This window comes from Ceratotherium simum, chromosome 31 (assembly GCF_057802395.1).
Source record: "Ceratotherium simum simum isolate JZ-2026a chromosome 31, ASM5780239v1, whole genome shotgun sequence".
In the NCBI taxonomy this organism is placed as follows: domain Eukaryota; kingdom Metazoa; phylum Chordata; class Mammalia; order Perissodactyla; family Rhinocerotidae; genus Ceratotherium; species Ceratotherium simum.
Window position 1 is genome coordinate 28,675,975 of NC_141930.1, and position 13,218 is coordinate 28,689,192.

At 40.4% G+C, this 13,218-nt stretch overlaps 1 protein-coding gene across 3 annotated transcripts in view; it reads right to left on the reverse strand.

Annotated features, from left to right (window-relative positions):
* Positions 1-13,218, reverse strand: part of LOC147913051 (uncharacterized) — a 56,562-nt gene that overhangs the window by 38,247 nt on the left and 5,097 nt on the right. For all 3 annotated transcript variants that reach the window (XR_015549254.1, XR_015549253.1, XM_087420547.1), the window contains exon 2: positions 3,680-3,927. Coding sequence is in view for 1 of the 3 variants with exons in the window: in XM_087420547.1 (XP_087276673.1) it covers positions 3,680-3,927 (248 nt within the window). In the remaining 2 variants the exon portion in view is untranslated. The remainder of the gene's footprint in view (positions 1-3,679; positions 3,928-13,218) is intronic.

The window sequence follows — 13,218 nt, forward strand, 5'->3', positions numbered from 1 at the left end:
ATAAAGCTCTTCCTTTAAAAATATTTTATTACTTATAAAACATAATAGGGATGATTTCTGATACATGGGTAACGAAACTTACAAATTACAAAAAAAATAAAATTTTTGGTTTCACCATTTTATAAAATACAATAAATAATACTTTATCAATATGATAACTTGATTGGTCATAAGCTTTTTCTGATTTATTTATTTGCAAATTCACTTATTAGATCAAAGGCTATACTTTTAATAACTTCATTTTCAATGAATATAATTAATTGAAAGTGACACCTATCACTCTAGACAAATAAAAGATTGAAGATAATTTTTAACAATATTTTCAATGTTGAGAAGGAACTTTCTGCTGATGCAATTGTTACTGGAGCTGTTAAGAATATGTTATGGACTATGACAACATTAGGATAAATTTCTGATAAATTATTTTAAAAACATAAATGTTAGTATATTTACAGTTGATGAATCTCATGGAGCAATTTTTCTAAAAATATGTAACTCTTCATACAAATCAGACGCATGTAGGTCTATGTAGGTCTATAATTTTAAATGCAAAAGTATACAGTGGCATTTTAATGTTTTCTCTGACATTTCCTATAACTTGTAGACATCATACAAGGAACCAAAATGTACTTCATGATTTGTACATAATTCAAAATGCCTGTTTATGCATTGTCACTGTATCTCCAATAACAAGGAAAAAATTAATTTTTATATTGTCTTTCTCACTAATACTTGGTTCACGTGAAACTTCAAATGAAAAGCATTTTTTCCATCCCATCAATGATCCTTAAATTTAATTTCTATTTCTAGGCCCGTGAATGTTTACTTTGCAATGTAATGTAACAGCAGTTTTCACAACCAGAAATTCTAAATCTTTGAAAGATTCTAATAACTCTTTGATACACTTTATTACAATGTCCAAGTGTGCACTTTTATTTTGCAATGATTTACTAACAAAATTTACAGGCTGAGTACTGGGAATTCTTGTTCTGGTGCTCAGACAGGAGAGTTAATACTTGTGCAAATGCCTTGGAGATAGGCTGCGGGGACAGTGGGCAAGCCAGCCTTCCACCTCAGGTCTTAGCATTGCCCCCATGTGGAACCCCTCCTTCTCCTGCGGCCGCAACCACTGCCACTCCACTTCCGCTGCTGCTGCCACCGATACCACCACCAATCCAGGCAGTTCCAGGCCCAGCTGCCTTCTTGGGGCCCTGTGGGACCCAAAACTGCCCCACACCGGCACATGTAGGCAGAGCCAACTGCTTTGTGTGCACTGTCCCCCGTGTGCACGGGCAGCTGCTAGACCACAACCCCAAGTGCACACTGCCACCCAGCTTACTGTCTGTGTTCATGCACACGCTCCATTGTCCTATCTAACTCAACTTACAACGCACGAGTTCAAAAATAAATGATGACGAACTTTAAGACAGCAAAGGCAGAGCATTACACTAAGTACAGTGTCCTTCTGAGCACAGGACCCTGTGCGGCCTCACAGGTCACAGGTCCTTGAAGCTGGCCCTGCCACTATGTGTCACACACTGTGCTGGATCACCTGCAAGAGAGGCCACGTGATGGCTCATTCAAATTCAACTCCTGACTTACCAACTAGCTGACCTGCACAAAGGTCGCTAAGCCCCGGTTTTCTTATCTATAAAATGCGAGTAATAACATGCCACAACTCAAAGAACTGCTGCAGGAATCACGTTCCAATAACCCACGTAAAGCTCCTAGCACAGTGCCTGGCACACAGCAAATGCCCGATAAATTACAGCTCTTGATATTTTATTACCCAGGATGAGAGGCGGGAGAGCACTGAGGTCAAGATGGTGGCCCTGTTTGGAATCCAGTTCAGGTGCCACCAACTGCCAACTGTAACTGGGCAGGTCAACCTCTCTGTGCTTCAGGTTTCTCATCTGTAATAAAACTCATTGATTAACATATGTAAACAACTTAAAAAAGTGCCTCGCACATTGCAAGCACTCAGTGTTAGCTATTAGAATTTTTAATTACCATAATTTATTCCTCACAACTAGAGTAGGTATACATTGTGATGCTCACTTTACAGGTTAAAAAAAATGAAACTCCAAGGGGTCAAGTGGCAGCTTACCCAGCGTTACACAGCCAATCAGGGTAGAAATAGATCTCAAACACAGACTACTCCACTCAGTCCAGTCCCAGCTGATTCCAGAGCCTGAACTCATAACCCGGTGCTATTCCCCAGTATGGAAGACACTCAAAGCAGACCTGATCTAGTTGACTGGGTGGTGAGGGTCCCATATCGCCTACATTACTTCCGCAAAACCAGAGGCAGAAAATTTCCGGATTTAAGTGATTTCCAAAATCCTTCCCAGCTCCAACATCCTATAAACCCAAGCCAAAATTGTATTACATCACTTTTTGACTTTTCTACATTTGAACTCCACTCACCTGCAGTTTCCACAGTAAACACTGACATACCCGAACTACCCTTGACAGATCAACAGACAAATGATCATATGATAACAGCACCTCAGCCCCTACCACAAGCCAGCCATTCAGTTTTCTCCTCCGTTTTGCTGAGCCAGAGTCAGTGTAATTATTTTTTGGGAGGGGTGGCCAGGAAGACTGGCTCTGAGCTAACATCCATTGCCAATCTTCCTCTTTTCGCTGAGGAAGATTGGCTCTGAGTTAACATCTGTGCCCATCTTCTTCCATTTTATGTGGGACACCTGCCACAGCATGGCTTGATGAGCGGCATGTCCGCACCCAGGATTCAAACCTGCAAACCCTGGGCCGAGGAAGCGGGAGCACGCCAACTTAACCTCTACACCACTGGCTGGCCCCAAGGGTCCAGTGTAATTTTTACCAGCTGCTCTCTCTTCCTCTTCTTCCCCACCCACCCCTGGAACCCCTCTTCTCTAGAACAGGCATATTTCAGCAGAGCTCAGGTTAGGATCCAAACTCACCCAGCAGTGGCCCGTGGGTGGGCGCGGAGAGACAGCAAAGGAAAGCCCCACAAGAGCTGGCGAAAAGTTAGGTACACTGGCTGGTGGTCCCCCCAGGGGGCAGGTGTTGGTCCAATTCTGGGACAGACAGTGCTCCCCACACGGCTAACCTAAAGAGATGCTTCTCCAGAAGGTTTTACTACTGTCATTTTTCAAACTGCAAAGATAAGATTGTGGCATGATATACACAAAAACCATAATTATGGGGGCCAGCCCGGTGGCAGAGCCATTAAGTGGGCACGCTCCGCTTCGGCCTGGGGTTCCCAGGTTTGGAACCGGGCACACAATGAAACATCACTTGCCAAGCTATGCTGTGGCGGCGTCCCATATAAAGTTGAGGAAGAAGGGCACGGATGTTAGCCCAGGGCCAATCTTCCTTAGCAAAAAGAGGACGACTGGCATTGCATGTTAGCTCACGGGCTGATCTTCCTCACCAAAAAAAAAAAACCATAATTATGAATTTGATAATATGGAAGCTCTCTGTCAGTCAATCTCTTAACATATAAGTCTACCGCTAAACTTTTGCACAATCAATTAAGTCTAAAAGCAAAGAGATTGCCTGTCTTGGCACAAAAGGCTCTGGCTGCATGTGAGGAGTTGGCCTGGGAGGGCCTCGGGGCTGGCTGTGGCGGGCGGGCGGACGGAGGTGGGGTCGGAGGTGCTAGAAGACTCGCGGTGGAGTGGGGTGTACAAACCTGGGCGTGTGCCACGGGTGTGGGCATGGGAAAAGGCATTGCCGTGCTTGGGCCGGGAGGCCCCCCTGTGCCTCCGCCTGGGGGCGTGTCCTCTGCGCCCACGGGTGCCTCTGGAAGCCGGTGGTGGGTGCCGCAGGGAAGGTTCACAGGGTCCTCGCCAAGCACCGGGCTTTGCAGTTCCACAAGAAAATCCTCCTGCGGACCTGGCATTTCGGATCCCCGCTCGGTCCTACCAGAAGTGAGAGATGCTGCAAGAAACCAGCGCAAGTGTAAGCTCGTTACGCGTGATAGGACTCACAATTACACCGGCTGCACAGGGACTGCACCAGCCAAAAGTGCTGGAGAAGAACACGGATCCTTAACAAGGTGGAATCTGGCCAAGAACACTCAGTGGCGGAGGAAGCTGCATCATCTGTACAGGCGAAGGCTAAAAGATATTCTAAGTGACAAAAGAGTCACCTGAATATCATCGCCATTATCAGCAACAATGAAAGATAGGTAAAACACAGAATATTTAACCAAAAATGATTGCCATAGTTTTAATTTGGTGAAAGAAGCACAATGTCTTTTTTCTTTTAAGTAAACTTTTTATTGAAATAGTGATATCGGACCTGAAGTGAGTTCACTCACCCGTCGTGTAGTAAGCCTCTCTCTGACACTGGGTGTAGTGGAAGAAAGTAGGAATTTTATTGCAAAGCGCTGAGCAAGGAGAATGGGCAGCTAATGCTGAAATCGCAAACTCCCGAAAAACTACAAGCAACGGTTTTTATTCGAGGTTTTAGGTAGGGGAGGGGGAGCATGTGGCTAAAGGTTAAAACTGGTCATTGTAGCTTCTCAATGCTCCTGCAAGATGCTTAGTCAGGCGGGGCTGTCAGCAAGCTACTCTTATCATCCTCCTGCTGTTCTGCAAGGCAAACTCAGAACCTTTGGTTACTTTGTTTCACCCTAACCCAGGGAAATTTTAACCCCTTCATGCTCAATTTCAATACAACCTACATTCAGGAAAGTACACCAACCATAGGCAGCTTGATAGACTTTTTCTTTGGCATATGGTTATTTTCCCCAACAAGAGGGCAGCACAGATGTCCCCTGCCTTGGTCAATCTTGGATTCATCTTTCACTATGTATTGTTCGTCCCACTCCTTCGCATGAGTCAAATGGATTTGTTTCCTGCTTCTGTCTCAGCTAACATTGCTTTCCTCTCGTCATGGAACAAACAAATCTACCTGTAAGCTAATTCTGTTCTATGAGGATTTTATCATCTCCTATCGAAATCAAGACAGCATCCCAAAATAATACGTTTTGGTAAAACTAATATATTTTGCATATGTCATCTGGTGACTAGATTTCTTTCACTATTTTGCAAAATAGTCCCCAAAGACAATATGTTCTTAAAATGAGCCTTTTTTAAACAGAAAGTATGTACATTTTAATCATTATTTTGGATTTTAACATTAGAAACTAATGCATGACATTTGTTAAAAGTCTAATAATACAGTGATAACAGAAAGAGAAAAGAACGAAGCCAGAGTCAACGTGACAGTTACCATGACCACCTCAAGGCTGAGCTATAGAAAGAAATAAAAAATTACATTTTAACCTTGACTATCCAGATGGCCAGAGAGCAATGTGGTAGTTTTTCCCCCTGCAGTTGGGACATTTGGAAAGCCCCAGGCACAAGATACACTGTAGCTGGAAAGGGCAACCAATTAGAACTGGACTCAGCATTAACCTTGCATACTCTGCACTTTTTGCCTTTAAAATCCCCCAAGACCAAGTAGGGGGGTCACCTATCAACTTGCCAGTTGAGGTGTACTTTTCTGGTTTGCAAACCTTTAATAAAGCCTCTCTTTTCTTTAAAACTTATCTTTGCCTCGTAAAGCTGCTCAATTCAGTTAACATTTCTGGTGAGGAGGATGGGATATGAGGCAGGTGCCTGACCTCCTCCTGGGGGTCGACTGGACACTGTATGCTGGCACAATGCAAAGCCCCCCCTTTTTTTTGTGAGGAAGATAAGTGCTGAGCTAACATCCATGCTAATCCTCCTCTCTTTTTGCTGAGGAAGACCGGCTCTGAGCTAACATCTATTGCCAATCCTCCTCCTTTTTTTTTTTTCTCCCCCCCAAAGCCCCAGTAGATAGTTGTATGTCATAGTTGCACATCCTTCTAGTTGCTGTATGTGGGACGCGGCCTCAGCATGGCCGGAGAAGCGGTGTGTTGGTGCACGCCTGGGATCCGAACCTGGGCTGCCAGTAGTGGGGCGCGAGTACTTAACCGCTAAGCCACGGGGCCGGCCCCAATGCAGAGCCCCATGACTGCTCCTCCACATCTCCAACAGCCTCAGGACCACGATCAAGGTAAGGCCCTCTGACATCCTCAACCTCCCGCTTTGGTAGACGTCAAGAGGCTCTTTAAAGAGGGGAATCCCTCAATTTCTAAGGAGGGGAAATCCCTCAGGTTCAGCTGCAGCTGATTTACAGAGCGGTTTCTCCATACAGGGAGCTTTCTCCAATACAGGGAGCTGTCTCCATTCAGGAAGGGCACCTTTCGTTCTGAAGACTGCTCTAGAGAAACAGCAAATGGCCAGCCGCCTGCCACCACTCCTTCAGCCTTTATGTACAAAAATTATGGACCAAATACTTGCAAGTTCCTTATTACGTGGGTCCACATTACTAGAGATGATCTAAAATAACATTGGCCACAATGGGGCTCCTTTGATAGTCCAAATTGGTTTATTTGCACGCTCAATTGGGGAAAAAAAAGGGGGGATATCACACTTCTCATAGACTTTGTGAAGCCTATTTTAACTTTTTGAGGCTTCTTAAGAAGACAAGGGATCCCTTACTGCCTCTTCAAAATAGTTAAATAAAACATATGCCAAATTTCAGGGTGTCACCTGCACCAGCAACCTCGCCAGCAAAATGGAACCAAATCTACTGCTCCTCTCTCCTCTCTCGCTGCACTCCCCGACTTCAATGTCTCCAGAATTCCTGATCTAAAACTAAGCAAGTGAACATGGGTAAACTTGTGAGATAATTTGAAATTATAATGGCCACTCTAGGAAACCTCTGTTTCAGATAAGTTCCCCTCAAGGGTCACCCTTAAAAGAGAGGATTCAAAACCTCTCATAATGGAATGCATTCTTTCATTAACATGCAGACGCTTCTAGAGACGAAATGACTTCAAAAACAACTCTCAAAAGGATCCTTACAGCAAAAAGAAAAAAAATCTTTAGTAAAAGTCGTTGGCCATCTGAACAGGTCCATCTGCCAGGGAACAACTTAGATCCAACTGTTCTTTTGAGTTTTGTGCCTGAGACATGGCTAAAATTTTAAAGATCTCTGTTTATGTCTATCCGTGGATGTACGTCCATGTATGTAAGTCTCTCTATATATGTATTTGTCTGCCTCCAGATGATATAATTTCTAAAAGAGTTCTATTTAATTAGCTTGAAGTGAGCACTTATATAAACTATTTCTAAATGTAATAGAAACTAGCTCAGATGTCTTTCAAGTTAACATGATAAAAAAATGATCTTTGGTAAGGGCTGGCTGGTGGTGTAGTGGTTAAGCTCACACGTTCCACTTCGGTGGCCTCATGGGTGGCCTCATTGTGGTTCATGGGTTTGGATCCCAGGTGTGGACATACACACCACTCATCAACCCATGCTGTGGCGGCATCCCATATACAAAATAGTAGAACACTGGCACAGATGTTAGCTCAGGGCCAATCTTCTTCACCAAAAAAAAAAAAGATCTTTGGTATATAAAAGCTTGTTTAAGTTTGTTGGTTTAATAAAAACAGGCATGTCTTCAGAGTTATAAATATTGAATATAAACCAAACAACCAACTTTTTCTACCTGGGTTTACTGGTCAGGTGGGCTCATGCTGTTTCTGTTGTGCAATCTGTCAGCAGCCAGAAGGACTTGGGATGATGGTTAACTATTTAATGTCTAATCCAAACATAATTATTAAAAACAAATGTTTAAATAAATGTAAATATGATAAAAGCTTATACTAAGTAAAACTATGTAATGGATATTCATTGAATATCTAAGTCATTTCTGGATAGACTGAGACATTGCTAAAGGTAAGTTTGTCTAGTTCTGGCTTTCTAAATTTTTTATTACACAGACAAACAATATTTGGGTCTATCAGTAGACATGTTTTGTGCCACACTGAAAAGTTTGCTGTAAAGATAAATATGCTTCTAAAAATTATGAAATGTTGGGGCCGGCCCGGTGGTGTAGTGGTTAAGTTCACGCGCTCTGCTTTGACGGCCCAGGGTTCGCAGGTTTGGATCCCAGGCGCATACCTTTGCACTGCTCATCAAGCCATGCTGTGGTCACGTCCCACACACAAAACAGAGGAAGATGGGCACAGACATTAGCTCAGGGCCAATCTTCCTCAGCAAAAAGAGGAAGATTGGCAACGGATGTTAGCTTGTGGCCAATCTTCCTCGCCAAAAAAAAAAAAAATTATGAAATGTGTTTATGGGTTTGCTAATCTACTACAGGATGCTAATATATGATAGACAGTTCACAATTGCCTGCTTCCTAGTTTTCACTGGAAAACAAAGATTACAAATAGTTTTTAAAAGATGGAAAAGGAGCTAAAAATATGAAATGAATCAAAGAGAAAATGTCAGAACACTTAGAATAACAAATGTAAATTAACTCTATGCAAACTGGGTGCATTGATGCTGAGAGAGTGCAGGCAAAGCAGTAGGAGCCCATTTGAAAGATGAGAAGCAATGGCACTCTCATGGGAGCTTTCTCCTACTATGGAAGGATTTAGTGTAACTTGTTATTTTTTGGACTATAGTCACAGACCATTGATAAATTATGAATAAGATTTATTTAAATAGAAAATGTACGTGACATCTACATTTATTCAATATAGATAAATGGATAATATATATATCTTCAATTTTATCTATAATACATAAATTTATTATAAAATTTATATATGTAAATAAAAGAAAATAATTTCATAAAATGCATGTATGGCATATACTAAAAATAGGAAATACATGTCAGTTTATAAAAGTTTCACTTCAGTTACTTATATGATTTTATATATATATATAGGTATATGCTGGACCATAATATACAGTATATTTCTTGCTATGGAATGATCCAACATGTTTGAAAGCCACTACTCTTACACCACAGTAAACTGAGCAACAGAAGGGTCTATGCGGCCAGATGGAGAAGCCAATACAAGGACAACCACCCTTTCTGTCCTATACACACACGGTGATAACTCAAGGCCAGGCTGTAATCACTCTGACAGGCTCAAACTCTGTTGCTTTGTCTTTTCAGATTTACAGCCAAACAATAGTCTTTGTTTAAAAGAACTTCCTCCATTTCTTATAACTACTTGCAGAGTTGAAAATTCCAGTGGTGGCTTCCCAGGCATTTATAGCTCTGCCATCAGTTTGGAAGTTGTCCCATCTTTCAAATCTTTATTCTGCCTACTCAACTTAGAGCAACCTCCTTCAGCAATAAAGTGGGGATCTTCTTGCCTCTGCCTGTTCTATCATTCCCAGTTTGGCAGAGCAATGTCAGGATGAAGCTATAGATACAAGTGAATCTCATACTGTAATTTCCAAAAAGCGTATGCTTTAACTATGTTATGTAAAAGGAGTTTATGTTCATTCAATGTAATGCATAGGCAATTATGCTATCCTCTAAGAGTAAAATCTGTAGTTATTCTGTAACAACTGCCTTGTATTATTTCTTTTCTAGATAAACTTTGTAAGGTTTAACATTGAGAAAATGACCATTTATGAAAAGCAGACGATAGGATATGTGTTTTCAGTAAGAAGATATAAAGAATGGAAATATTTTTGTTTATTTTGTTAAGAAAGATAAACTCATCCTCAAGCACTAGGGAAGAAAAAAAGAAAAGAAGGCATGGGACAAATTCTAATGTAAAAAACAAGTGACAAAAGGTTTGCGGAAGTAAAACCCTGAGGAAAGAGTTTTGTACAAGGTCAAGTTGGCTCAGATTAAAACAAATTCAATTAAGTAAATAAGATTTAATATCCAAAGTAAGCTGGTACAAAATTAGAATTTGGCTTTCTCTCTTAAAAGGATAATTTTCTTGAACTTGTAATCTGCTCTTAATAAAGATTATAAAAGGTTTTCTTTACCTTTTAGTAAGGCTACCTAAAAGACAGAAAATCTATGTTTTGTTAAAATAATTTCCTATGTTCAAAGAGGCTGAGGTCTCTCTATTAGGGTTTTTTTTTTTTAACTGTTTAACCCTGTATGTTTGCCTTTAACATCTTCTGTTGTCACCTTGGTAAAACAGATAAGTAAGCATTATTTCCTATTTGATCAAATATTTTAAAACATTTTGATATTTTTGACAAATTTCCCCTAGGGTTCAAATCCTGAGTGAAATCTTTCTTTTGGCTTAAAAAGGAACCTTGGGAGTTTCCAATGGGCCTTGGGACTTCTCAAAGAATTTGTTCTCTCTTTCTATAAAGAGGGAGATATTCAACTAATTAGACTTATTTGGTATGTTAAATTTCATGGGAAGCATTATCAAATAAGAAATAATATTAACCCTTCTTTATGTTCTGTCTTTATAAGTATGTATTATAAGTTCCAGAAATTACATGAAATTCCTAGGAATCTAATACGTCCTGATATAAAATGTTGTCTGTCATCAAAATTGAGGCTCCCACTAAATATCAGGAAAGTGCCCTTAGCTGACTTTCATGCAAAGGAAGCAACAACAAAATCTATAAAGTTTATGACACTTGTGGATGAAGTCCATTCTGCTTCTCTTGCCAAAAAAAAAAAAAAAAAAGTGACCCCTCATTGCCAGACTTTCACCATCCTGATGTCCTTGTAACATGGCAACAAGTCTGCTCCTGGATCAGAGAAATTAATATGAGTGAACAATGGCTGTAAATTAAACAAACAGCACTATGGGAAAGCCAAGATGGCCACTTGGCTCTTCCCAGCTCCCTGGCAAACCCCATTTTTTCATTCTTACATGACTTCACCCACCATGGTGCATTAATAAAAACTATTTCTGTCCCCAGAGGCCTCAGAACTCCTCCCTCTGCATGCTTTGAGCACCTGCAGCTGGATTTCATTTAGATGCTACTTAGTATGGGTTATCATTATGTTCCTTTATTGTATATATGTTTTCCAGATAGGTGAAAGCCACAAGCTGATAACCTCACAATGGCAAAAAATTATTAAAAAATGTATTTCCCACTTGGGGTATACCCTCTACAGTCTCCAGTGATTGAGGCACCCATGTCACTGGGCAAATCATATGAACCTTAACGAAAACCTTTTAAACTTCTTGGACTTTTAAACTCTTAAACTTCTTTTAAACTTCTTGGTTCCTATCATCCTCAATCATCAGGCAAAGTTTAAAAAACTAATGGAAAAACTGGATTCAAGCAGAAGAAATATTAAATTATGTGGGACTACATGAACTGAAGAAGATGCTCCAATGTTTTGTTTCTCCAGATTTAAAGAAATCTTTTCTCTTAAGATAACTATCACTTATAGCCATTTGGTAAATTATACTTTTGTAAGCAGAATTAAAGCATTTATCTTTTTTACCCTACACACAAACTTTTGATAAATGAGTATTCTTGTTTTCATGGCAATATAGTTGTCTGCATAAGTTCAATAAGAATCTGTTCTCCTCATAGCAGGACACAATTGGAAACACTGGTTATGTTACCAAGGCTTTGACTGAAATGTCATATTTGAGAAAAACATGCATAAACTCAGATATGACCAAACAACTTTGATAAATAAGGATTGACTTTATAAAACAAATAAAGCCATTTGGAAATACTGGCCTGGTACCTTGCTTATAGTGTTCCCAGCAACCTTACCAGGTGAGTAAAGACAGTCACTTCCCTGGCAGGTGCAAGAATCTCAGGAAATTTTGGGAACCTCGAAAAGAGAGGAATTCATCCAAATCTGTAGGTATTATAGGCAGCATCTAATGACAAGTCGTTGGCTTGGCTTTCCTGGCTTCAAGAGATTTTTAAAGTTCAATCTGAGATGGCTTATAAAAAAAAATTGCAGCAAAGCAGATTTAAAAGAGCCCATATGATCAATTGCTATTCTTGCTGTACTTACGTAAATAACTGGGCCAAGTTTACTAAAACTAGACTTACTTTGCAAACCAATGAGTCTTAATTTGGCTATCTTTGGTAAAAAGGAGGGTGATTATAAAGAGAAAAACTATGTTTCAGTAAAAATGATAATACACATTTGTGGATAATGGATTCTAGTTCTGTTAATTGTCTTTGAGGTTTTTGTTTTCTATCTGTAAACTGGACTGGATCCTGAATTCTTCTAGTTTCTTCAAATATCTGGTACAGATCTCCAAACTAATGTTTTTAATTTTTCCTATCCTTTTCATTTGGAATCATTGAGAACTGAAACCACCCTTTTTTCCTGAGGCCCTGCAAACTGAAACTGGACGGCTTGGTATAAACTTAAGGGAGATCAACACGATGGCCCATGTTTAGACAATCTTCATGCCTGTTGCTGTATAAGCCACTCAAAAAGTTTACCTGAACACCCCATGACAACATCAAAGACATTTCAAACTGCAAAAGGTGCTTTGACTTTGACACCTAGAAATCGTCTTTGTTACCGAACCAAGTGGGCTTACCTCCTGGTGAGTTAAATAAGACTCTACACCAGTGGAAGTTGTCTCACAAAGTAAAGTGTATTTGCAACAAATAGGAGGCCATGAGGAATCATTTCCAAAGTCATCGCGTCCCAAACAAAGGGAAGCAGGAACTTTTATTTGGTTGGGGAATGAACATTCAAAAGGGGGAGGCAGGTATTCTCTTGCACAGGCTCAGTTGGAGAACATGCTTCCACATAATGAGGCCTAAGCTCCTCCTGGAGAGATCTTTGCATTAAAAATAAGGCAAAGGTCATGGGCATAGCTCTTGTGGTGAGGCTTGGTTAGTTTCAGGATGGCTAAAGGTGACATCTCCTTAACATACAAAAGGAAAAGAAACAATTTGGAAAAACAGTTAATTGCTTCCAAACCCACCTTTGAGTTTCTGGAGGCACCTAGTTGGTGACATCTTGACTGGCTGTCCCTGGGCTCAGGAATTAATTTATAAATTGCTCCAACCATTAACCTTGTTTTTCTTTCTGTTTCATCAGATTTCATGTGAGTTTCCAGGCCCTAATTTTGATTGGTTTACAGGGCTCTTCTCCTAAGGTCCATTATGGAGGGGATACTAAAATTTGGGCTGTCTATTTTGCTAATATGTGCAATTGTCTATGTAATTATGAAATATGGACTTAAGCGTTGTTCCAAAGACATTGATCAGACTACTAAAGTATTAGTCATGTAAACCATTCCTCACTCTCCCCACCTGGGACCCAAAAATATTTTAAAGTAAAGGTAGAATAATTTCATTCCTCTGACCTTGATCTTTGACCTTTCACAGCAGTAAGTAACTAGAACAGTCTTTGCCCCCAATCTCCAAGTTTGAGGAATGATCATAAGACAGTGGGATTGAA